General features: G+C 57.5%; 1 protein-coding gene across 1 annotated transcript in view; it reads right to left on the bottom strand.

Moving 5' to 3' along the window:
* Nucleotides 1-25,482, bottom strand: part of ANO1 (anoctamin 1) — a 164,762-nt gene that overhangs the window by 9,185 nt on the left and 130,095 nt on the right. The window contains exons 14-26 of the mRNA XM_067037794.1: nucleotides 24,194-24,276; nucleotides 22,232-22,243; nucleotides 21,534-21,605; nucleotides 19,378-19,455; nucleotides 18,386-18,460; nucleotides 14,899-15,100; nucleotides 14,610-14,721; nucleotides 13,559-13,616; nucleotides 11,951-12,043; nucleotides 11,717-11,817; nucleotides 11,018-11,163; nucleotides 8,089-8,241; nucleotides 540-592 (exon numbers count right to left, since the gene is read on the bottom strand). Coding sequence (XP_066893895.1) covers nucleotides 540-592; nucleotides 8,089-8,241; nucleotides 11,018-11,163; nucleotides 11,717-11,817; nucleotides 11,951-12,043; nucleotides 13,559-13,616; nucleotides 14,610-14,721; nucleotides 14,899-15,100; nucleotides 18,386-18,460; nucleotides 19,378-19,455; nucleotides 21,534-21,605; nucleotides 22,232-22,243; nucleotides 24,194-24,276 — 1,238 coding nt within the window. The remainder of the gene's footprint in view (nucleotides 1-539; nucleotides 593-8,088; nucleotides 8,242-11,017; nucleotides 11,164-11,716; nucleotides 11,818-11,950; nucleotides 12,044-13,558; nucleotides 13,617-14,609; nucleotides 14,722-14,898; nucleotides 15,101-18,385; nucleotides 18,461-19,377; nucleotides 19,456-21,533; nucleotides 21,606-22,231; nucleotides 22,244-24,193; nucleotides 24,277-25,482) is intronic.

Raw genomic sequence — 25,482 nt, 5'->3', positions numbered from 1 at the left:
CGTGGCCTGCGGGATCTTAGTTCCCCGACCAGGGATCGAACCCGTGTCCCCTGCAGTGGAAGCACAGAGTCTTAAACCACTGGACCTCCAGGGACGTCCCCAAATTAACTTTTTTAAAAAAGAGCAGAAGAGTTGCTAATGAGGAATCTGTGTCTCTCTGTGTCTCTGTGTCTGTGTGTGTCTGTCTCTCCCGCCCTCCCTGTCTCTGTCTCTCTCCCTCCTTGTCTGCCTCTATCTCCTTCTCTTGTTTGTTCTCAGGACTCGGGAGAGCGGGGACTTAGGGGCCAAGGTGGGCGCGGTGGAGGGTTTAGCCCCTGGTTGCAGAGGAAGGTCGAGGACATTTTGTCATTCCCACCAGAGCCTGCCCCACCCCTCAACAGGACCAAGGGATGCTTCTACAGAGATGATGCTCCTGCCATCTGGGAACCGTTCCGAGGCTGGAGGTACCGACCAGCTCCCTGGAAGGGGAAGGGGTGCCCGGCCGCGTGGCAGCTCGGCCGGGTTTCCTGGCCGAGGTCCTGACGTCACCGGTCACTTACGTTGATTATGACAGCAAGCTTCCCGATGCCTCTGAGGATATTGTACCAGATTCCTGGGGGGAAGGAAAGCACAGGTTTAAAGACCCCATTGCCCTGGCTCTCAGTAACTCGGGCTAGCAGGCAGCAGCCTGGCCTTCGCAGGGGCCGGTCTCGTCCTTTTCTGGGGCAGGTCAGACACGTGGTAACAGGGAGTTGTTTGGGGAGGACCTGGGGGAGGCTGGCTGACAACAGAGCCCATGGCTTGTAGTGGCTCGTCAGCTGTTTGTAAGCAAACTGTGTAGCTTCTCAAAGAGATGCTGAGAAACATCTGGTCCCTGGTTCTGAACAATCTCCTGCGAAGCTGCATGAACTACTGATGGGCTTGGATGGAGCCTTTTCTCTAGAGAGACAAAGATTCAATTTGGATGCAGCTCCTGCCCCAAAGAGCCCGCGCAGCAGTAACTGGAGACTGAAACCACGAAGTCTGATGTCCTGTGAATTTTCTGTAGCTCTAGTGCCGGGAAAACTGAATTTAGGGACAGGCCAGATGCAGGGCCAGCGTCAGGGAGCAAAGCCAGGGCCCCCGGCTGGTGAGGTTGGACCATGGCCTGGGTATAATGAGGGGACAGCAGTGCGGTACAAACCATTTCCCGTCTGGGCGCCCCCGTGTCCCCATCAGCCCAAGGTGCAGCACTGCAGCTATAATCACCGGTGAACAGGAGGGTGGCTACACAGCACCTGGAGAATCACATGCTGCTCTACTGGCCTCCCTCCCAGCAGAGACAAGAACCAGAAAGCCCAGGAAGGAAGCACTTTACCCAGGGCTAGCCCCACTCCTTCGGGCCTCAATGCTGCGACTCCTGGAAGGGCGCCCAGTGTCCCTGCCCACCCCTGCCCCCAACCCGACCGCATTCCTATCAAGCTAGGCACACATCAGCGAAAAGTTGGGGCTGGAATCCTGTCCCGGGCACTCTCTCTCCCTGCCCGGAGCCAGATCTGAGTGGTGACAACAGCACTTCTCAGGAAGGGCTGGAGGGGAGTGGCCGGTGGTTGGGGGTCTCTACCCAGGGCACATAGAGCTGCTCATGGGCGTTCCTGCCCTTGCAGTGAGCGCCCATCTCGGGGGTGTATGCTGGGGGTCTGCAGAGACAGCAGGAGTTCAGGCCCACGTAGCCCAGAAGCTGGAAACGGCAGGCTGAGACCCAGCACCCGAGGTCTGCCGTGAGGGGGCTCCCCAGCCGCCGCCGAGGGCCACTCCGTGAAGCAAGCATTTACGATGCCCGCTGCAGACCCCTCTGCGGGGCTCGTGGGAGTAACGCTCACCTCCCTGCCCATCAGCCGTCTGTGCGGGCTATCAGCGAGCCTGAGATGGGAAGTTCGTCCCGGTTCTGTTGGGTCTTCCCACGAGGGCAGCGGTTTTTGATTCACTTTCGCGCTGGAGCAGTGGCAGTGCGGTCACGGGGCCTGCACTCCTTGGGGCGCTAGATCCGCCCACCCTTCCCGTCTCTCCCGCAGGAAGCACTCGAGTGCAAGTGATCAGGAGGCAGCTCCTTGGGCAACACGCATCCTTACAAAATCAGCGCTGTGCACGGCCCAGCCTCACGGCTGGCCGTCTCAGGGGCTGGGAGCCCTTCTGGAGGCTCCGAGCTCCCGGGGAGGCTGTGAACTGCACATCCTTCATCTCTCCTGGGCCTAACACGCAGCCTGGCACGTGGGGCTGGGTGCTGTTGGCTAAGTGTTGGCTGAGTGACCGTATGAACGTAGAAAGCCCTTCCAGCTAGGCTTCACGCCCGAGCAGAGGCTGCCACATCCAGGTGCGCGGGTCTTTCCTCGAGCTTGCCCGCTACTTAAACAATGTTGGTGGGAATGTAAATTGATACAGCCACTACGGAGAACAGTATGGAGGTTCCTTAAAAAACTACAAATAGAACTACCATACAACCCAGCAATCCCACTACTGGGCATATACCCTGAGAAAACCATAATTCAAAAAGAGTCATGTGGGCTTCCCTGGTGGCGCAGTGGTTGAGAGTCCGCCTAACGATGGAGGGGACTCGGGTTCGAGCCCCGGTCTGGGAGGATCCCACATGCCGCGCAGCCGTGGCCGCTGAGCCTGCGCTTCTGGAGCCTGTGCCCCGCAACAGGAGAGGCTGCAACAGTGACAGGCCCGCGTAACGCAAAAAAAAATAATAATAATAAAAAAATAAAGTAAAAAAAAAAAAAAAAGTCATGTACCAAAATGTTCACTGCAGCTCTACTTACAATAGCCAGGACATGGAAGCAACCTAAGTGTCCATCGACAGATGAATGGATAAAGAAGATGTGGCACATATATACAATGGAATATTACTCAGCCATAAAAAGAAATGAATTGAGTTATTTGTAGTGAGGTGGATGGACCTAGAGTCTGTCATACAGAGTGAAGTAAGTCAGAAAGAAAAACAAATACCGTATGCTAACACATATATATAGAATCAAAAAAAAAAAAAAAAAGGTCAAGAAGAACCTAGCGGCAAGACGGAGGGAATAAAGACAGACTTACTAGAGCACGGACTTGAGGATATGGGGAGGGGGAAGGGTAAGCTGGGACGAAGTGAGAGAGTGGCATGGACATATATACACTACCAAACGTAAAATAGACAGCTAGTGGGAAGCAGCTGCATAGCACGGGGAGATCAGCTCGGTGCTTTGTGACCACCTAGAGGGGTGGGATAGGGAGGGTGGGAGGGAGAAGCAAGAGGGAGGAGATATGGGGATATATGTATACATGTAGCTGATTCACTTTGTTATAAAGCAGAAACTAACACACAATTGTAAAGCAATTATACTCAAATAAAGATGTTAAAAAAAAAGATACAATGCAAATAGAAAAAAAAATGTTGATGGATGTTTACAGATCGGGGTGACTTTTTTAAAAAAAATTATTTATTTATTTTTTTCTGGTATGCGGGCCTCTCACTGTTGTGGCCTCTCCCGTTGTGGAGCACAGGCTTCGGACGCGCAGGCTCAGCGGCCATGGCTCACGGGCCCAGCCGCTCCGCGGCACGTGGGATCTTCCCGGACCGGGGCACGAACCCGTGTCCCCTGCATCGGCAGGCGGACTCTCAACCACTGCACCACCAGGGAAGCCCGGGGTGACATATTTTTAAAGAGTGAAACTTGCTGCTTCTAAAGGAGCCTCAGCCCTGGGTCAGCAGCGGGCTGGCATCTCCATGACAACAGTTGGCCGTGGCTGGCAGTGGTGCCTCCTTCAGGCCACACAATGCACTGCAGGTCTCTCTGTACTAAGGCAACTCCCTTTATCACCAGCAGTCGCTTAGAGAAACATTTATCCAAACCCAGACCTGACTAAAGTGGGGAGACCAAAACCCCCGAGGGCTGGGTGTTTCCGGGGAGCTGGGCACAAGCACGCCTGCTGCATATGTTCTGTCCACTCCTTGCGGCCCTGCCTGGCCCCGAGGGGTCTGAGTTTGAGAACTATGAGTGGGGTCCGGGGGGCCGGTGAGCCGGTGAGCCGGGCAAGTTGAGGTTTCCGGGCAGGGGGCTGCCTCGGGGGCGCTCCTGAGCACAGCAGGAGAAAACAAGTCTGCGGCCGGCCCAGAGAGTGGCCCAAAGGGCCGAGACAGGTGACAACAGAAAATGGGGCTGCTGAGGTGGGAGACGGACGGGCCAGCGAGAGCTTTCCACGGCCCGGGGCTGAGCCGGGCTTCCAGGTCCTGCAGTGCCTTTATGTCCAGGCCGACGGTCCTCTGCGCGATCCCCACCCCAGAACCAGGGACTCCTGTTGAAAAAGTGCAAAACCCGGACGCCGCTCCGGCCCGCAGGATCAGCCTCTTTTGGAGCCTTGACCCTCCGAGTTATTCAGACACACACCCTGCATGCCAGGATAAGAATCATTGCTCTGACGACCTCGAGGTACAAGGGGCTGATGCTGTTTGGGACAGATCTTGGCTTTTCCTTTATGAAAATCTCATGGGCGGGGAGATGCCTCCTTTCCATCTGTCTTCTTCTTCAAGGCACCACCGCTGTCTCAGGAGACGCTAAGCCCCGTTTCCAAGCACACGTCAGGGAGGTGTTTAGACAGGGGCTGAGCTCGGGCAGAGTCCCTCACTCAGAAGGCGCTGAAGAATGAGCATGAGGGCAGGACGCGCGCTGGTCTGGAGTCAAAGGTCAGGATTGGGGTGCTGGAGCCGGTTCCCACGTGCGCACGGGGCTGGGTCCCCGCAGTCACTCGCCACGCCCCCCCTCTCGAGCCAAGCAGGGCAGTCGCGGAGCCTGTGCTTTGTGGCAGAGCTTCCGCCAGACACCCCTGGGGCCGTGGGTGCAGGTCATGGGGGCCACTGGGGCCCTCTGTCCCTTCAGGGCCCTGCATGGATCACAGGAGGAATACAAAAGCCCCTTCAAGGAAAGGTTACCGTGGAGGAGCCCATAAACAAACCCAGATTATGCTCCAACTGACAAGGCAGGAACCAGGAAATGAGCAGCCAATCCATAAGGACTGGGAGAAATCCAGGAGCCGGGAGCAGAAACCCCGAGGATATGATCCAAGCCCCGCTCGTGGTGGGAATTAACGCCCAGCAGGGCTGCGGAGGGCCAGTGGCAGCGTGGCGCCCTGGTGCTCCCTTCCACCCTGGGGGGCTGCAGGGTCTGGGTGCTGCTACGGGACACGGCCACGGCTCTGCCAGGCACAGATGCCAAAGCAAACGCTGGCCGCTGTGGACACGCCTGGGGCCTCCGGGCGCCTGAGAATAGGGCCTTTGTAAGCAACAAGTGGCAGGAGGCGATGCTCTTTTCTTCATGGCCACTGGGCACGGGCTCAGGATTCCCAAGGACTGTCCAGGGAGTGCCTGGCGGGCTGACCGTCTGCCCCATCCAGGCCTCAGGCGTGCACCTCACGGAGGTGTGCCGGGAGGGGCCGAGGGCTTGAGTTCTCCGCTTCCAGCTCAGCTCCGCTAACCACCTGGCCTCAGTCTCCCCATCTGGAAAGTGGGACCGAGGACTTGCCCCAGCTTCCCCACGAGGCTCCTGGGGGGACTCGATAGCTGAAAGCCCCAGAGAAAGTTCAATGCCAGACACAGCTCTCTGGGGTCGTCCTCAGAGCAGGGTGGGGTACGTTTCCGAGAGCCCTGGGTTCCACGTCACCTTGATCTCGAGGGGGGATTTGCAAATATGGCCCATGGCCCAAATCAGTGCATGGCTGGTGTTTGTTTGGATGACTCACGAGCAAAGAATAGCTCTTGCATTCTCGGGTATGAGTGAAAAAAGCGTGAGAAACTTAGCCTTTCGGTGAGAATTCTGCACATCACCTCACAATCCACAGAGACAAAAACGTTTACTCTCCGGCCATTCAAGGAAACGTGAGCTGGGCTCTGACTCAGTGCAGCAGCAAAGCCACTGCTTTGGACTGCCGTCCCCGCCGGCCCTGTGGCCACGGCCCTCCCGGCTACTTAGGGGTGAGGTGTGAGGGGCGAAGGCTCGCTCCAAGGCCACAGATGAGGCAGAATCAGGGACCCTGGGAGCCAGAAGGGACTTCAGAGGGCCAGTGAATTCAGGGGCTTTAAAATCTTTAAAAATCATAAACGAAGTCTAGGAGGGAGGACATCTGTTTGCTGAGTCTTTGCTGATTGTCTGGGTCGTCCAGATAGGAAGGAGACTAAAGTGTCAAAACACAGGGCGATGACCTCTGTACTGGAGCTGGGCTTAGATGTCCCTCCTGGTGGAACAGCGAGCGTGCCTGGACCCTCTCTAGGCCTGGGGCTGCCAGGTCACATCATGGAGCCCAGAGCACAAATGGGAACCAGGTGAAATCACCGATATCTGAGCGTGTCTGAATTGTGAAAATGGCAATTTCATCCGGTTCGACCTGAGAGGCTGCACTGTGTAAAGCCGGATTCCAGGCTTCTCGGGGGGCAGGGCTGGATGGTGGAGAATCCGTGGGCCTGGCATCGTCAGCGGGTGGGGGCCACACCATGGGCCCAGCAAGGGCCAAGGAGCCCCTGGCTGGGGATGCAATGGCCTCAGGGGCGTTTTCACCAAGGGCGACCCAATGCCAAGGGCGAGAGAAGGTTTTGGAAGGAGTGATGAAGCCCCTGCATTTTTGCAAGGTTATGTTTGGGCTACAAAAGCCCAACCCAGGCTTCCCCGGTGGCGCAGTGGTCGAGAATCCGCCTGCCAATGCAGGGCACACGGGTTCGAGCCCTGGTCCGGGAAGATCCCACACGCCACAGAGCAACTAAGCCCATGCGCCACAACTACGGAGCCTGCGCTCTGGAGCCCGCGAACCACAACTACTGAGCCTGTATGCCACAACTACTGAGGCCTGCACACCTAGAGCCCGTGCTCCGCAACAAGAGAAGCCACCACAATGAGAAACCCGCGCATCGCAACGAAGAGCAGCCCCTGCTCACCTTAACTAGAGAAAGCCCGCGTGCAGCAATGAAGACCCAATGTAGCAAAAAATAAATAAAGTTATTAAAAAAAAAAAAAGCCCAACCCAAAGATCTATCTCACTGGTGTGCAGACCTTATCTTTGTAAAATGACAGATAACATCCCTAACACACAATTCAATCTTGTTTATTCTAGGAACCAGCACAGAACTAGCACAGGTGCTGTTGTAACTAAAATCGTGTTCAATAGGAGATAAAACGAATATATTTTGTAATTTTCCATCTCATTTCAAGATAAAATCCCAATAAAGACTTTTTGTTTTCACCCTGAAAATTGGGTCCTGGATTAAGTTCATTCCCTTTAAGATACGATGAGCATCGTCCTTGCTGGTGAGGGCCAGCTCTGGACAAGGCGTGCATGGGGCTCTGAGCCTTGCCTGCTAGATCCCCCCACTCCTGGGCAGACGGGCATCCACATCTGCTTAAATGCCTCTGGTGACAGGGAGCTCACCACTTCACAAGGATGTCGGTTCCACTTTCGACACCTTTGACTATTAGAGAGTTATTCCTTATGCTGATGTTAAATGTCCCCCAACCCCAAGCCCTTCTTCCACATGGATGAGGAGCCCCTTAGTGACTCGGGGTTAAAAACCCAGGCTGCTCTCGGCCCTGACCCGACAGGCAGGGCCTGTCCCACCTTCCTTCATTGGTGGGAGGGGGCTCCCTCCTTCCTTTACTCTTCTTGAACGTTAAATGACTAAATGATACACTCTGTAGGAAAGCACTGCTGAGCAGCTAATATTAGCTGGTCTGGCTCTGTGCTCTGGGGCCACACAGACATCCGGGGAGGGGCAGGGGTGCTGAGGACCATCAGAGGGAATGTATCTTGTGGACCTCCTGGAGCAGCACGCCGGGGAGATACTCAGATATCTGAGACACGAGCTCTTTCCCAAATGTTCTCTGTGGCCCACACATCTCAGGAGTTGGCAGTCAGGGGTGCGGTGGAGAGGGGCCTGGAGGTCCTACATCATCAGCCCCTGCCCCATCTCTGACTCTCTCCCCCGGGCAGGCGCAGTGAAGAGCCCGGGACCCCACTTTGCCAGCTCTGCCTCCGGCTTCCGGGGAGCAGGATCCTTTCCCCAAGCCCAGTATGTCCTCCAACCCCAGTGCCCAGGGAACTCACCGATGTCCTTGGCTCTGACGGCCACCGGCCTTCGGAGCTCGGTGATGAACTTTTTGGCGTCCAGGCGTATCTCAATGATGTTGTTCAGCAGCGCAAAGAGCGGGGCCAGCGGGAAGGACGCAACGAACAGGGTGACAAAGCCGAACTGGATGACTGCACAGAGGAGGAGGCGGTGGTCAGCAGGCGCTGTCCCTGTCCCGGGGCGGCAGGACCCCCCCGCCCCACGGACCCGGGTCGGACGGGGCCCTGCCTCCCATGTGTAAGAGGGCATCTCGGACACGCCCAGGCCGGGAGGGAGCTGTGGGCAAGGTTCCAAGTTTTGCTCTGGACCTGAGTCTCGCCTCTTGAATAAAGGGCGTGTACTCACTTATCATATGTCTGATCTTAAAAAGTCACCAATAATGGGAAAAAGGTGCCCGTGAGCACAAAGGCCCAGCCTCAGTCACCCCGTGTGCGGGCGGGGAAGGTGCCCTAGTGCTACCTAGGACCTGGGGGGCCCGCGAGCATCACTGCGTCTCCAACAGCCCCCGGCGTGCCCCTCCATCGGGCCTCGGGGAGCCGGTCGGGGACCACCGCCCGCTGTCTGGACAATCTCGCCCCTCTGCCTCGCTCCCTCGCTCTTCCTTGTTCTCTCCTCATGGACCGGCCGGGCAGGTCGAGGAAAGGGTGCTGAACGGAAGCGAGTGGAGGAAACTGGCTCAGGAGCGGTACAGCCGGACCCCGCCCAAGGGCGCTCGGTGCCAGGCGGGAAACAAGGAAGCCGGCAGAATGTCGCCCCGGGCCCGGCGGGCTGAGCGTGACCATTGTTAGCGCGGCGGGGGTGCGTGGAGGCTCCGTGTGATCCCTCATCCGAGAGCCACGTCCCTGCCCCTCACGTGCCCCATGGGGGCTCCGCGGGATGCTTCTGTGGATGCTGGCCTCGCCTGAAGGCTCTGGAGATGATGGACAGGACGGAGGCCACTGGATAAGCCCGGCGTCGGGGCCAGGGGGCTGCTGAGCCCCGAGCCTGCGGGTTCCTCGACTCCTGAGTGACACTGCCTCCTCTTGCAGGGACAGCAGGGGGGAGGGCAGCTGGAGGTGCGGGTGGGTCATGCCCACTGGGCCTTTTCTTCCACCTACCCCATCCCAGCCCGAGTCGGCCTGGAGGACACTGCCAGGCACAGGGTGGCTGCTCCTTGGGTGGGCAGGAGGGGCCTGCCCCAGGAAGTTCATTTCACTAAACCCCAGAGGACCCAGGACTCTCCAGCCACCATAAAAATTAAAACCTCGGGACTCCCCTGGTGGCACAGCGGTTTAGAACCCGCCTGCCAGTGCAGGGGACGTGGGTTCGAGCCCTGGTCCGGGAAGCTCCCACATGCCACGGAGCAGCTAAGCCCGTGCGCCACAGCTACTAAGCCCACGCGCTGTAGCTACTGAAGCCCGCACGTCTAGAGCCGGTGTTCCACGACAAGAGAAGCCCCAGCTCGCCGCAACTAGAGAAAGCCTGCGCGCAGCAACGAAGACCCAACGCAGCCAAAATAATAATAATAATAATAAAATTTTAAAAAATTAAAATCTGGGGAAACGACCGACCGCACTCTCTCAGCGGATCATAGGCTGCTGTTCTGGGTGTCCATCCTCCCACGGGGTCAGGCAGTGGAGACCCTCCTCCCAGGCCCCACGATGAGCATAAACAGCCAGGCAGAGGGCAGGCCTGGGGAGGCGGCATCCACAGGGCAGGGAGCTGCCCATCTGCCTCCAGCTCAGCCTGGATTTGATTCCGGGACAAAACAGAGGATGTCACCCAAACACCACACCATCTCCTCGTCTGAAGCCTCAGAGTGTTACGGCACCGTCGTCTGGGAAGCTGGGAGTGACTTACTGGGACCAACTCTGCCAACAGGGAGGGAAGTGCCCGCGGTACAATTAAACAGAACCGCTCCTGCGACCCAAGGCCACCCCACCCCTGACCAGCCCACCCTGCAGACCAGTCCCTGGCTGGTTCGCCCAGGTGCCTGTTAAAACGCAGAGTCCTGGGTCCCACTCTGCGCAGACCAGGATTGGGCCCGTGAACCAGCATTAAAAAAAATTTTTTTTTTGGCTGCACTGGGAGGCTTGAGGGATCTTAGTTTCCCGGCCAGGGATCGAACCCGGGGCCCCGGCTGTGGAGGCCCGGAGTCTTAACCACTGGACCGCCGGGGAGGTCCCCCAGCGTTGAAGATAAGCTGTCCATGGTGGTTAGGGAGCACAATATACTGTGGGACCCCTCTGCGTGAGGCTCAGCCTTCACTCATCCGTTCATTCAGGGAGCACGCATTGAGCACCCGCTGTATAGCTGGACCTGTTCTAGGTGCAGTGGGTACAGCAGTGAGGAAGAAAAAAGACCTGCTTTCATGGAGCTTTGATTCTACACGAGAGGCCGATGGGGCAGGAATGAGAAAGGGGTGGGGACTAAAGACATCAGCTGTAGGGAGAACCAGAAAGCAGGGGGAGGGGCTGCCCCTTTTAAACGCTGCAGCTGGGAAGGCCCCTCTGGTGGGCGACGTTCTGAGCAGAGCCCTGGAGGGAGAGAGAGAGGGAGTGACGCTCATGGCAGGGCACAGCCAGTGCCAAGGCCCCTTCGCAGGAGTGACCTCTATGAGTCTGGGTAACAGCAAGGAGGCCAGCGTGGCCCAAGTGGAGGGAGAGGCCGGAGGTGGGGTCAGGGAGGCTCCAGGGGTGGCTGCCGCGCAGGCCACACCTGGCCCGTGCCCTCTGTCCCTCGCCCCACTCCTGGCAGTCACGTGCCGACGCTGGGCGTCCTCCCATCCAGCGACACAGCTGCAGGTGACACAGCTGAGCCCTGGCCGCGTCCCGCTCCGCGTGCAGGGACCGCAGCGAGCCCGAGGCGGCCAGCTGGCCCTCCTCCATCCTGCCCCGTCTCCCAGGACGGGGTCCTCCCGTCACTCACTCATCTCCATGTACTCCGGGGTGAGGCCCGCGAAGGGCTCCAGCGTGTAATCCACCTCGTACCGCTGCTTCTTCTTCACGTACTGGTCGTGGTCCGAGGGGCTCTGGTGCTTCAGCCTCAGATAACGGATGAACTTCTTCATTTTCCTGAAAGACGCACGACGTCACCTCGGTAAGGTTTCCGGGAAGGTGGGCTTGGGGGGTCTGGCACCTCCAAGCTGTTTTTCCAATTCTCCGAGCCATCGAGTATTCTAAATCCTGAACTAACACCCTTGCGATTTCCTTTGCCCTCTTCCCCGGGGGCAGGGGGCAAGCATCGCTGCTTTGTTTGTGACGTGAGGAAACGGAGGCCAGGGAGGGCCCCTCAGGTGCCAGGGGTCCCCCTGGGCCCACGCAGACTTGGCTGCCTCGGACCACGGAGGCTGGCGTGTGGGTTTGGGGCCGCCTATGGGTGTAGCCTGCACCCTCGGCCAGTTGGGAGCACGGCTCATCCTGCCCTTGTCCCTGTCCTCGTCCACCAGGGGTGGCTCCTGCCCATCTTCCTCCGGTGTCCTCACCACCTCCCTGTTTCCGGTGCCCCCACCCTGGTCCAGGCCCCGCATCACCTGTCACCTAGACTTCCTGCAAAAGCCTCCCGAGCACCCCCCAAGGGCCTGATCGCCCGCTTGCTCCACTGTGACCTGAAGCGGCCGCTACTCACGGGATGCCGATCTCGAACAGGTTGTTCTGGATCAGCTGCTTGCCAAGCATGATGATGCTCAGTTGAATGCAGAGCTCCATCAGGCATCCCCCTGGGGCGCACTGCGGCACAGAGGACAGGGGCGTCAGCCCCGGGGGAGAGGCGGCCCCGGCCCCTAGCGAGGGGAGGTCGGCCCTCGCGCCGAGGGTTGAATGGTATCCTCCACATCCAACCCCCGGAACCCTGGCATGGAACCTTATTTGGAAATAGGGTCTTTGCAGATGTGACCGAGTTAAGATGAGGTCGCGTTGGCATATAGGGGTGCACCCTGCTCCAGTTGCTGGTGTCCTGATAAGAGGAGGAAACACACGAGCGCACTGAGGGGAGGAGGCCCCGTGAAGACGAGGCAGAGATTGGAGAGGCCCATCGATTAGTAGAGGGACGCCGAGGATTGCCCGCGGCCGCCAGAGCTGGCAGAGAGGCCTGGAGGAACCCTCCCTAGAACCTTCGGAGCGAGCGTAGCCCTGCTGACACCTTGATTTTGGACTTCTGGCCTCTGGACCCCTAAGAGAATAAATCCCTGCTGTTTGAAGCCACCTGGTCTGTGGTATCTTGTTACAGCAGCTCCCGGAAGCTAGTACAACCTGGCCGACAGGCTCTCGGGGCTGGAACGAGGCGCAGAGAGCGGAGCACGCTGCCGGGGAGTAGGCAGCGGTGGGGCTGGATCTCAGGGCTCCTCCTCCCCCAGGGCCACGCAGGCTTGGGCCGTTCAGCTGGGAAGCCGCGGGATGAGGAAGGCGGCCAGCCCTCTGAGGCCTAATGACCTGTCCTTCGTACTGGGGGCCGGGCAGGCCGTCAGAAGCTTAACTTGTCCAAGTGAAGGGAACTCGAGGGACCCTGGGTGACCCTCTGGGGCACAGCTCACTCCTCGCTGAGTCCTGAGCAAAACTTTATATGCCATTTTACCAAAAAATTTATCTGGGACAGCCACCATCTCGTTAAAAAAAAAAAACCAAAAACGTCCTCTGCTTTATTCTACTCCACAAAGGCATTTCTCCAACTTCTCCAACCATTAAAGAGCTCAACAGGGTGTCATTCATGTAAATGATGTGTTATATGGCGGGGGAGCACATCTTGGGCTTTTTGCAAACATCCCTTACTGCGGATGAGGCCTATGTCTTGGGATGTTCAGGGGCTGGCATCCAGGTGGTTGACCTTCTGGACGGAGCCCCGGGCAGCCAGATCGCCCTGTACCTGATGCCCACCCCAAACCTCCCTACCCTGTTTCACAGAATCTTTATCAAGAAGACCCTGATAGAAAAGAGCCTTCTTTTCCGATATGCTGAATGACTCTGGAAGTTGGAAATTTGGACTGGTTTCCCTGAGACCTGAAGCCTGGCTTGGTCTGACGGAGCTGACAGAGCAAGTCTGGGGGCCACGACTCAGCGGCAGAAGGCAGCTGGACGACTCACCAGACCTGGAGTGGCCGGAATCGCTGAGCAGGAGCCAAAGGTCACCAGCATTGTGCTTGGCGGGGAGAGAGGTGGGCATTTCAATGTTAAAGTAAAAGAAGTATAGCTGAGTTCTGTTTTTTCCTCACTAATTCATCTTAACCAAAGAGAAAAACATTCAAGGTCTTACAGAAAAAGAAACAAACAAAAAAAGCGGGTGTAACTTTTTGGCTTCCATGACCCTGAAGAGACGTTCTCCTTTTAGGGTAATCCTATATGGACAGGCCAGAGAAGATCGAAGCCCCATCCCTGCAGCTGGAGGACAGAGCAGGGGTCTCTCAGGGCGGGCAACTGTCAGGTTTGCTGTGTGGACAGACCAAGAAAGCTGGAGCAGCGCGTACGATCTCGTTACCTCTTCCATCCGGAAAGAATGGAAAATGTACACGTAGTCGCCTGGGCGTCCGACAAACCTGCAACAATTGGGGGTCATTTAGAGAGGGGGGACCCCCAGGTGGGGACTGGGCCGTGTCATGATTCCCCAGGCCAGAGCCCCCAGTGTCTCACAGGTTTTTCTCTCCGTGCATTTCACCGACTAAGAATCAGCCACAGGGGTTTTCTGTTGGTCGAATGTTTATGTGATTCCCAAACCAACAGGTGGGTTAGAAAACACAGCTTCAACAGGAAACCAAGAGGCTGAAGGGCGGGTGGAAGGGAGGGGCCCAGGAAGGCAGAGGGTGCCACCCGCCGTGGCAGGGCCACGGAACCACGCTGGGGACCGCGGACCGGCTGGGCTGCACGTGGTCCCTGAGGCCGCCTCTCAGCCTCCCGTGGGATGTGGGAGTAGGGGGCCTCTGAGAGCCTGCTCCGATGTGGGTGCTCTCAGGGGGGCCTGGGCACCCTGGCCCAGCTCCAGGACCCCAGGGTGGAGCGGTACTTATGAATCACATGATGCCGAGGAAGGTGACTTCGGGAGGGGTTGTGGGATCAGCCCTGCCAGCCTCTAGGTGGAGGGGTGGTGGGGAGTCTTGGTGGGTGGGGGCCCCGATAAACTCAGGACAGCTCCAGAGGGTCAGGGCATGGGGTTCACCCCCCCACGAGCCTGGAACACCAGCGGCTGCCCTTCCTACATCTTCTCCTGCAGCCCTCATCCCCCACACTGTGGGAGCCCCTGGAGCTTGCTGCCTGGGGTCCCTGCTTCCCAGGGTCCTGTTCCCTGGAGTCCTCGATGTCTAGGGTCCCTGTTTCCCGGGTCCCTGCTGCTTGGGGTTCCTGTTCCCAGGGGACCCTGCTCCCTGGGGGCCCAGCAGGAGCCAGGTCTCTCCCCAAACTCGGTGGCAGTGGGAACCACACTAACTGCTCTGCCCCGGGCCCAGGTGCCTCCCACCTGAAGAGAGATGAGGGAGGGGAGCCTTCTACTGGACTGCGGAAAAGCAGTGCATTTCAGTCACTGAAGAAGCCCCTACCGGCCTTTGAAGAACGCCACGTAAAAGATGGGGGTGTAGGAATTCACGAACTTCAGCAGGAAAGCCTTGAAGATCAGCCTCTCCTCGAAGCTCTTCTCTGTCTTTGGAACCTCTAGAAGGAGTGAGACACACGCTGCTGAGCCACTGCCCCGGGCCAGGCTGACCGCTTCCCTCGGCTGTCACAGCAGGGAGGCTCAGAGAGGGTGAGTGACCAGCCCAAGGCCGCACAGCCGGAGGGAGGGAGGCGACCTGGGGCCGCCCGGCTCCAGGGCTTGGCCAGGGCACTCACCGATCTTGGTGAGCCACCTGGCTATGCAGCCGTACACCTCGTCCAGGAGGATGATGACCACCAGGTTGATGATGACGGCCGTGGCCGTGACGGTGACCCGGATGTTGGACCGCACGGAGGGGGAGGAGTTCATGGCTAAGGCGGCGGCCGTGGAGATTCTGTAGATGATGACGCCGAGGACGATGGCGAAGGTCACCGCGATCTGCGGAGGGAGGAGGGGATGTTCTTGGCTGGGTCCCCCTGGGCCCACCGGGCACCCTCCCCCGGCCCCCTGGGCCCAGCTGTCCCCCCACCCAGGAGCACTGCCGCTGCAAAACAAGGATGGGTGTTTCTTGTCACCCACCAAATGCCACGGGCTTTATGGGTGCTAACTTCACAGATGAATGAGTGGCTAGATTCTGTTTTATAGACGAGGAGACTGATGTTCAGAGAGGTTGGGTCACCAGGCCAGGTCACCCAGCGCAGGAACTGGGGTTTTCCAGGTGGGTCTACCAAGCTTGGAGTGCAAGGTTCTGCTGCTTGCTATGGGGCATCGTGACATCTTGCCCACTGTCCCCGACGGGACTTAGGGTCGCTGCAACCCCAGTAGCTGCCTGGCTTGCGCGACGGCAGGCTGACTACAGCGGGGGCTTCCCCCCAGCCTGGATGGCCCTGGGTGGAAGCAGGGACGTTCTCGATGCTATTGCAGGAGGTGGGTGGGGCGTGGGATGGTCTGGTCCCACCGGCAACGCTGCAGGCCTGGCTGGGACAGACGGATGGGGGGGGTCCCTTCTCCCAACGTCGCCAGGAGCCACCCACACCCTTCGGCTTGTCCCTGGGAACGAGACCCTCATCTTGCCCAAACCACTGTGGGACCAGGACATTCCCTAAAACTTGGACTGGCGGTCGCTTGAGAGACCGGGCTAGGCTAGCATGGTAAGTCTGTTCCGCGCGGGGAGGCGTGTGTCTGCCTGGGCTCCTCTTCCTTGCCCTCCAGGGCCCTGACTCACCCCGGAAGACCTTGTCCTCACTCCGCCCTGCCCGAAGAGTGAGGATGCCTGGAAATCCCAGTCCCGAGGGGACACCGAGCAGAGGGCGGCTGTGCAGGCTGTCACCTGAGCCCGACTACACCGCACCCTCTGCGTGTCCAGGGGCCCGGGCACGTCACTCCCACAGAGGCTGCGCAGGGCGGCCCACGCCTGCCAGAACGCCCCCTCGAGGCTCCCAGGACAGCCCTGGAGGGGCACTGAGCCACGCTGTGTGCCTCTGATTGCAGCTTGGAAAGGCTGTGGCTGCTTCACCCCAGAGGGAGGCCGCAGCGACGGGCATCTGCCAGGAAGCTCTTAGTGTAAATTTCGGGCCAGTAACTCTGTAGCTGTCCATATCTGCGGGCGACTGAACCGCGACCACACACGCCAGGGGGACGTCCTGATGAAGGGGGCGGGCCCTGTGGTGAGGTGTGGGTACCTCTCCCCGCCAGCTCCCAGCTGCTGGAATGCGGGCTTTCCTGGGAAAATCCCTCGCTCCTGCCAAGAGGCCCCTCCCAGGGGAAGGCACCGCCCTGGGCTCTGGGATGTCCCTCCTGCCTGTGAGTGGAGGTGCAGACGGGGCGCCAGGCCTGCAGGGCGACTCAGCAAGGTGCCCCCTTCCCCTGTCGGAGGGCCGGTGCACCCCCATGACTAGCCCGATAGCTGTGTCCCCTCCTGGGTGCAATGCCCCCTCTGGAAGGAAAGGGAGGGCCAGGGTTTGGCCACTGTGTTCATATCAGCATCTCCAGGGCCAGGAGCGTGGAGGCCCCTTGTAGGTGCTCGACCGCTATTTGTTCGGAGAATGAAGCTCCCGAGTGCAGGACAAAACTGATTCATCTGTGATGGGGTCCCCAGTACCTCAAGGGCCGGCTAGTTCCCTACCCACTGTCCCACCTTTGTGGCAGTGACAATGTGCCCATTTCCCCGCCTCTCTGTAGACAGGGGTGGCCAGATGCAAGCAGAGGTGTGGGCAGGCCTTCTGGGAAAGCACATTCAAAGAGGGGCTGCCTCCGCGGGCCTCTGTCTCCTTCCCCTTCCTCCTGCCTGGAAAGTGGAGGTGATATTGGAGGTGGAGCAGCCATGTTGTGACCAAGAGGGACACAGGCACAGGACGGGTGCGCAGAAGGCCAGAGAAACCTGACGGCGGTGCCAGACCAGCCCTCCACTGCCCGCCACCTTGATCCGTATTATGAGAGAAACTCAAAAACCCCCTGAATACAATTCATTGAAGTGACACGTAACACGGGGGCTCTTGTCCAAACCCGCCATGGCGCAGAAGGGCCCACAGCCTCCCACCTTCTGTGTTAACACTGCTTCTTCTCTGCCAGGAGGGGCCGAACCTTGGTGCCTGAGTCCCCCGTTTCCCGCACCCCGTCCCCCGTCGGGTGAGCCCCGGGGATGCTCCGGGCAGGGACCACGTCATCCTACGTTACCCCACCAGCACTCCTGTGCATTTGGGGGGCATGCTCCAGGACCCTCAAAACACGGCTGGGCCCACTGCCACCCAGTCATCCTGACAGCCCAACGGCCCGCCCCCCACCCCCCAGTGGCTCCCAATCCGTGGTCTTGGGGGTCCCCACCACAGATTTCTTTACATCAGAGAGGCCCTTCTTGCCGTGTGAGAGAGCGTTAGGGGAAACGGAGTCCTCCCTCTACTTCTAACTATTCAGGTTAGGGGGCCTCAGACGCCACCCCCCGTGGAAAACCAAGGCAAGCTCACCTGTGTGTCTCCAAGTTCATACGGAAGGACGGGGGGTGTCTCGGGGCAGACTGTCTGCCTGGCCTCTGGCCTGGGGAGGGGGCGAGACCTCTGGCCTCCGTTTCTTCATCAGCAGGAGGGGGACAGGCAGGTGTGAGGCCCTCAGGCCACTGGGCACAGCCTAGCCCTTGGTCCACAGCGGCCATGTGGATGACCTTGATAGCAAGGTCATCGCTACAGTGACCACAGGTGGCCCTGACCCATTGTGGGGGGAATGAAAGCACGGCTAGCACAGGCCTGAGGCCTTCCAAGGATGCAGCCCAATTAACTGGGGATTATAACCCCCTAAAAGAGCCGGCCATGGTGTTGGCAATGCAGCGTCCGAATGAGCCTGGCCTCACAGGCCCTCCATCACCTGAGTGGCATTGTCCTGATTTTTGTCCTGTGTGTTCTTCACTTACTGGCTTTCTTTAAAAGCCCTCCGTTTTGTCTTAAATAATACCTGTGAACTCCTGGGTTTGAATGACTAGTTGGGTCACTCTCAGAACGAAAGGTGTGTGTCAGGGACCAAAGGAAACCACCGCACGGGCCCCAGGGCTTGGGAAGCCCCCTGGGGGTCACTGCAGAGCCCTGGCCCCTCCCCAGTTTAGGGGGCTGGTGGAATTCCCCCACCACCCCGCCTAGCCTGGGATGAACAAAACTGCCACGAGGCGGGCTGGCCCCATCCAGGTGAGCACCGCACACCTTGGTACACCTCCCTCCTTTACCTCCCAGAGCTCACCATGAAGATGATGGAGACCAAATTGGTGAAGTAGGCTGGGAACCGGTCTTTCCAGGTCAGCTTCACCTTGTCCGTCTACAACATGAACAGGGCTGGGTCAGCGGTGGGGACTGTCTCAGTGGAAAGATGTGTGCGTGCACGTATGTACGGGTTTCAACAACTTGGACAACAGAAACATGGTTAAAAGAAAGTGATGATGAATGAGTGCAAACATCTGGCATCCGGGGCCTTATCCCCGATGAAATGATGCTACGAAATGATAGAAATAATAGTCTAAAAAAGTGAGTCCTCTGTGTACAGGGTGTGATGGTGCCAGAGGTTCTTCTAAATTAGATGATCAGACCCCCGTCTGGGAGAAGCCTGGCCTCCTTTCCTCGGCTGAAGGCCTCATTTCCAAGGCCAGAAGATCAAAGCTGTTTTCCTACGCCACCCAGACCATAATGGTAATCTTCCTTTGCAGAGCAAGTTGCAACAAGCCACCAGCGCTCTACGTTCAAAAGCTGCCCGCCACGTAGCAATGGCGGAGAGCGGGGACACGTGGTCCAAAGGCTCTGGCACAGGGACAGCAGGGTCTGGAGGGACCCGAAGTGGACGCTTGTTGCTAACCTGGGATGTTTCAAGAATGGGGTGGATTTTTAACGGGAAAAATGCATGGACGAGGCTAGAGAATGCTGGCAGGCATGACACCCGAGGCCACGCGTTCCAGGGCAGGTGGCATGCATGTTAATGAGACCAGGGACCGCTGACAGGCAGCTGTGACAGGCACGTTCCACAAGCTCCAGAGACAGCCGAGCCCCCCCCACGAACCCACCGTAGCCATGCAGAGACGTCTCAACACACGCCACAGCCCGTGGGCGCCGAAGGAAGGCAAAGGAACGGGGATGTGAATGTTAAAAGGATAATACAGCAGTCAGAGTCGGTTGAGGGAAACACAGTGGACTGTGGTCATCTGCAAACACTCAAGCCTCGCGACGGCCCGACGTGACATGTACCAATTTCACCCCCGCCATGGCTGTCTTAACCCTCTGCCTCCATTTGTTTGTTGGTTCCTCCGGAAGGTGCCGGCGCTTCTGGGGCGGGTGGAGGGAACAAGAGAGCACCATGGGGTGAGACCGCCACCCAGGCCCCCATCGGCCCCCTGGGCAGCCAGTGCATCCCTGGCTGTGCTGGCTGCTGGGGCTGATTCAGGCTCTGGGCGTCTTAAACCCATCAGAGATGGCAGAGACCCACATTCTAAAAGAAAGGCTGCCACAAAGGTAATGGAAATGAAAACTCCAGCCCGGAAGCCCGGTGGGCTCCATGGGGCCCCTGTCTCCAGACGGTGGCCGTAATTCCGATGGGGCATCTTATGCAAAGGTGAGGATGATTCTGCACATTTTACGCCAACGGGAAGCAAGGCACACTCAGAATGCTAACACGTCAATGAAGGGGCGGATCTTTTCTTTCCTAAACAAATTTGGTGGCCTAGCTGGGGGAAACATTAAAACCACAAAGTTGGGAGCCAGGGAAACGGAGGAGAAAATCAAGGGAGGGTGTGGCCCCACAGAGGCATTCAGGGCCTGGCGTCACCATCAGAGGCTGGCAGAAATGAACCCCGACCTTTGTCGCTCTTGTGATCAAAGAGCTCGGGTCAAAGCCAAGAAGCAGAGTGACCGGGCATCTGGCATGGCTGCCCAGGCCCGGCACTCGGGCTTGGTCGAGGCCCCGACTTAAGTGGATGTGACGTGGGCCACTGAGCCCTTTTTCCCTTAGGAAGGAATGAAATCGCATCCACGTTCACGCTACGAGGGGCCACCGTAAAGCCGTGGGGTGGACTGTCGGGGGGGCAAGGACGCTGCACGGCACGCGGGTGGCTCTCACCGTGGGGACCTGGGGGCTTCAGAGCAGCGGCGACCACGCCTCTCCCTTTAGGAGAGGGAACGCAGCCCAGGGGGAGGCCGTTGGAGCCCTTGGTTCAAGGCCACAGGGCGGCTGCTCTGAAGGCAACGTGCTCGGGACATGCAGGCGTTCTGATGTGTTAAGTTAAAAGGACAGTCTCCTCATTTGGGGTGAGGACTCACGCTTTTGTGGTTATTTTCTCTGCACCCTCGGTCCCTCTCAGACTCTGAGTTCAGGGACGTGCACCCGCTTTCTGGCTCCAGGAGGACTGAGCTGGGCTTTTGCTCTGTTACGGGAACTGGGGCCCGAGAGGGGATTTTGCTGCACCCACTTTGCCCCCCACCAGAGGGGACTTTTGGTAATTGGGACCCCCAGCCACTCTGTACCAGCGAACTCTGTCCATGGGACACAGTGACAAGAAAAGATCGATGCAGGGGTTTGCTCTGGTCACTCCCAGAGGCCGAGGGTGCAGATGTGACCCAGAACACTGGGATCTGGGAAGAGTGTCCTGCAATTGCACCTCATCCCTTCAAGACCTGACTTTCCAGCCCCAGTGAGAGGTTGACAAGGGCCCGGGGGCTCTGTGCTTGTCCCATGTCATATAAAAAACCTCCGTTAAAAAAATACCAAGCACCCCCAGAGGTCTGTGAGAATTCAGGCTGCAAACATGACTGCCAATTTGAATGAGAGGTTTTGGGGAAAAAGAAAGGCATTTGGTAGCAAAAAGGGGATGGCTTCAGGAACATCACAAAAACACTTCTCTCTCTCATTCTCACGGTCTGTGAGTGAGACAGGGAACTGGCCAGCTGCTCAGGGACCCTGTTGGGGGCACACCCTTCCAACCATCTTTCAATGTAGAACTGGAGGGCTGGACATAATGACCACCCAGAGCAAAAAAGCTGCAAAGCTACTCGGTTCTTGATGTTGAAATGTTGGCTGAAGTTTGAGATCACCCTCAGGATAGATCAAGAAGGTAGATCTCTACTCTAGCAGGTTTGACAAATTGGCCCCTTGCTTGTTTTATAAATAAAGTTTTATTGGAACACAGCCAGACCCATTTGTCTACCTGTTGTCTGTGGCTGTTTTTATCCTACAATGGCAGAGTTGAGTTGCTATGACAGAGGTCTGCAGGGTCTAAAATATTTACTATCTGGCCCTGTCTGGGGGCCGGCCCCTCAACTACACAGTGTTTGCTGATCCCTGGTCTGAAATGTTGATGAATGTAAAATGTTTTACTGCTGGGAAAGCCAACTGGCAGCGGCCACCGTACCTCTTTGTTTTTGGTTTCTTTCCTAAGAGACTTCTCCAAAACTCTGGCTTCATATTCGGCTCTGGGATGGTCCTGCGAAAGAAACCAAGTCAGCGGGGAGCCTTTGTTAATTTTGTGAGTTTGAGCCCCTCAACAGGAGCACGCATGGCAAAATCAGCCCAGACATTCCCTTGGACACCCTTTGGGGCCAGTTCCTAGCTGGCTGTTTGTACCATTTCCAATTTAGAACTCATTGTATGCAGTTCATCCAGGATTCTCCACCTTGTAGGGAACCCTAGCCCACTGGGAAGGCCACAGAATTGGGCTCTGTGTCCTGCAGGCAGGTCAGTCCGCACCAGGCTGCAGCCCATCCTGCAGACAACTCACTCTGAACACCCAGCCATGAACTGGCCCCTGAGAATATCCTATCTGGAGCCGTGGGGGTCAGAAGAGATGGCAGTAAGTGTCAGCAAGCGGGGGCAGACCAGAGGCACCAGACCTCGGGGAGCCAAGAGCAGATCAGCAAAGGGCACTGGAACAGAAGAACAGGGGTTAAGAGAGACCCAGAGGTGGGGGAGGAAACAGAGACCCCTGCCCGCCATGGAAGAAGAGCTGCAGGGAACCGCTCAGCAGAAACAGACGGGTCAGGTGTGCGAGAAGGTCCCTCTCCCAGGGAGACAGGCTACCGGAAGACAGAGGAGTGACAAAAAATTCCAAACCTTGACAGCCTCCTTCCGGGAACCAGAAACGTAAAACAAAAACAAAAAGATTTCATTACTTGTGTTGTTTTTTTTTAAGAAACAGGCTACGTCTGCTAAAGATGGTATACCTAAGAACCTGGATGAAGGTAGTTGGACATGGGTGGACAAGGAGGGCTCACTAAAGGCTGATGCTACTTTAGGGTGACCGCGTGTGCTGCTGCTTCCGCAGGTCGCATGTTCTAGGTAATTCCCGACGGAGTGCTGGGCTGAACTGTCTTAGACTCAGGGAAGGAACACACAGTCCAGATGACTGGGTACAGGCTTCCTTCTGCTGCGAGGGCAGACACCGGGGGTCATGTCGTGGAGAGGCTGCCCCTTCGTCTCGGGTGATTAACCCCAGAAGAGGCCCTGGCCAGCCGTGGGGGGCTCGCTTTCAGAGACTCATTCAGGGCCCCTGGGGACCCGTGCCCAGTGGCTCTGATCGCCACCCCACCACCTAGGGTCTGAGCCATCAGGGTGAAGAGTTCACAGGACGGGTCCCCAAGGGATCGAACTGCCCCAACCCCAGGGACATCATGAAAAGGGATGTTCTAAATCTACTTCCAAAATAACAAGACAACACTGCTTTTTGTTCTATTTGAATCTTTAGAGCACGCTCTGGCAGACAGGTGACCCGGGGCCCGTCACGGGGGATGGAGTTCCACGCCTGTCTCTGCCCCTAAGGATCCGCGTGTCTCTCCTTGCATCAGCCTCGTTCCCGCCATCTGTGAAACGGGACGATGAGACCCACTGGGGAAGAGGATGAATCCAGAGGTGGGAGACGGGTTAAGGGACACCCGCTGGTGCCAGGCCCTGCTTGAAGTGCTTTATATCTGCTGACCCAGGAGACCCCCTCAAACACTACTCCTCCATCCCTGTTTGAGAGGGGAGGACACTGAGGCACAGAAAGGTTAAGCAACTTGCCCCAGGTCACACAGCGAGGGTGGTGCAAGGACAGCCTGGTCCCAGAGGCTGTCTCGTCTCCACTAAGCTGGTGCCTCTTCCAGCAAACTAGCACCCCCGTCTGTTGACAATACTTTCAGCACAGAGCCTGCACAGGGGATTCTCAGCTACACATTTGGCTGAAAAGTGATCCGGTCTTCGAGGGAGTGCATGTGTAGGGAAATATAATAATAGGCATGTTTAAAAAGATGATGGAAGAGATTTTCACATTACAGTGAAAATGGATGAGCAGTTTCTCTTTAAAAAAACTGAGCAAAAGATTTCATAGCATGAAGCTGTGGTCACTGTGGCCATACCTAATGGCTCTGCTATTTGGGAGCCCTTGTTCCTTTTTATTCCCACTCATGCCACGGGGATTCTGGCTGGAGCTGGCAATTTGGGATGGGGCAGTGGCAAAGTTTCTCCTGAGCAACCCCGGGAGGGGGGTCCACCCGCCATCACAGTGGCCATTCGATCCCAAATGCCCCTCTCTTTGGTGCACGAAGATACCCAGTACGTGGCTTCCCTCTATTAGTGAAGGATCTGCCCCACTTCTCAGCCACGTCCAACTGCAGGCCAAGAGCTGGCTCTGAGGACCGTGGGTTTGGCACCTGGGGCAAAGCCTCACGGCTGCCTCTGGGGACTCAGCCTCGTGGGTGGTGGCAATGCCCTCCCCAGACCCGCGGTGCTGCCCCCAGACAGGATGACATCAGCATGGTGAGCCTTGGCCTGAGTCCCCAGCCACGCTGCTGGGTGGTGCGTCCATGTGAGCATGGAGATCAAAAACACTAGAACAGACATCATACGGTTGCCCTGGCAACTGCGGGGGATTCAGACATCAGGGATGTGAACTGACGTGCAGGCAGGGAGCAGCCTCGCCTGGGCTTTAGGACCTAGGGCTTCCACGTGAGTCTCCCAGAAGCAACAGGGCGGGGGCCGGAGGGAACACGCGGGAGGGCACGGGGCCGGGGGGGGGGCACCGTTGCCAAGCCCACTCACCTCCTCCTCCTCGAAGCCTGTGAGGTCCCAGCGGTAATTGAGCCGCATCTGTTTCCGCTTCCAGTGCTCCATGAAGGTGGCGGCTGCAGGGAGGGAGGAAAACCAGGAAGTTAGGGGCTCAGAAGCCCCATGACATCAGATGCCGTGAAAGCATTCTCCTCCTCTGCACCATTTGGTAAGTGAGGGCAACAAGTGCTGCACCAAGAACTTCACATGAATTAAGCTGTTCAGTTCTCCCACTGACCCTGCGAGGCAGGGATGATCTATCGCTCATTAAAAAAAAACTTATTTATTTATTTATTTATCTGGGTCTTAGTTGCAGCAGGCAGGCTCCTTAGTTGCAGCAGGCGGGCTCCTTAGTTACAGCACGTGGGCTCCTTAGTTGCGGCTTGCCGGCTCCTTAGTTGTGGCATATGAACTCTTAGTTGCAGCCTGCCCGTGGGATCTAGTTCCCTGACCAGGGATCGAACCCGGGCCCCCTACACTGGGAGCACAGAGTCTTATCCACTGCACCACCAGGGAAGTCCCTATTGCTTACTTTACAGTTGAAAAAACTGAGGCATAGGGAAACCGAGTCCCAGTCAAGGTTATTCTGCAAGCCGACGAGGGGCTGGGCAGGCTGGTCCCAGAGATTGTGCTCTTAACCATCCTGATTCATCGATCTTGGGGACCCCAAGTCACAGGTGGGGTCAGAAAGAGTGAAAGGGGAGCCAAGGCCACTCACTCAAGCTTCAAACCCCTGCAGGTGGCCTGACTTTAGAGTTGCACTCTTAGCCGCTACATCCTGCTCTGTATTCCCAACAGACTAAGCACAGTTCATATGCCACCTCCTCCAGGAAGCCTCCAATCATCCCCCTCAGTGTCAGGAAAGAAACCAACTCCTCTTGGGACTTCTCCTGCTCATGCTGTTCCTGCCACCTTCCATTACGATCCCTGTCCCATATCTCAGGGCCCTTCTGGGGTGTGGGGCAGGGATGGGGCCTTGTCATCTGGGTCCCCCACAGAGAGCCCAGTGTTGGGAACAAACAGGGGCCTCAAGAGAGCTCACTGAATGAATGAATGGCTTTTATGAGTAGACACTTGCAGATGGAGATACCACGGACTGAAACATTTATCATTAATTCTTCCCACCCGTAAAGGAAAATAAGCAGAGGCTGAGGGTAGGAGTAGAGTGACAAGGGTGGCCATAAAGTTAGCCAGACTCCAGCTTCTTGAGCTGCTATGTGCCAGGCACTGTTCAAAGAGCTATCGCATGAAGTATTAATCTCATTTAAATCCCATAGTAATCA

Source organism: Kogia breviceps, chromosome 7 (assembly GCF_026419965.1).
Source record: "Kogia breviceps isolate mKogBre1 chromosome 7, mKogBre1 haplotype 1, whole genome shotgun sequence".
NCBI lineage: Eukaryota > Metazoa > Chordata > Mammalia > Artiodactyla > Physeteridae > Kogia > Kogia breviceps.
This window is presented reverse-complemented; position numbering and strand designations above follow the sequence as displayed.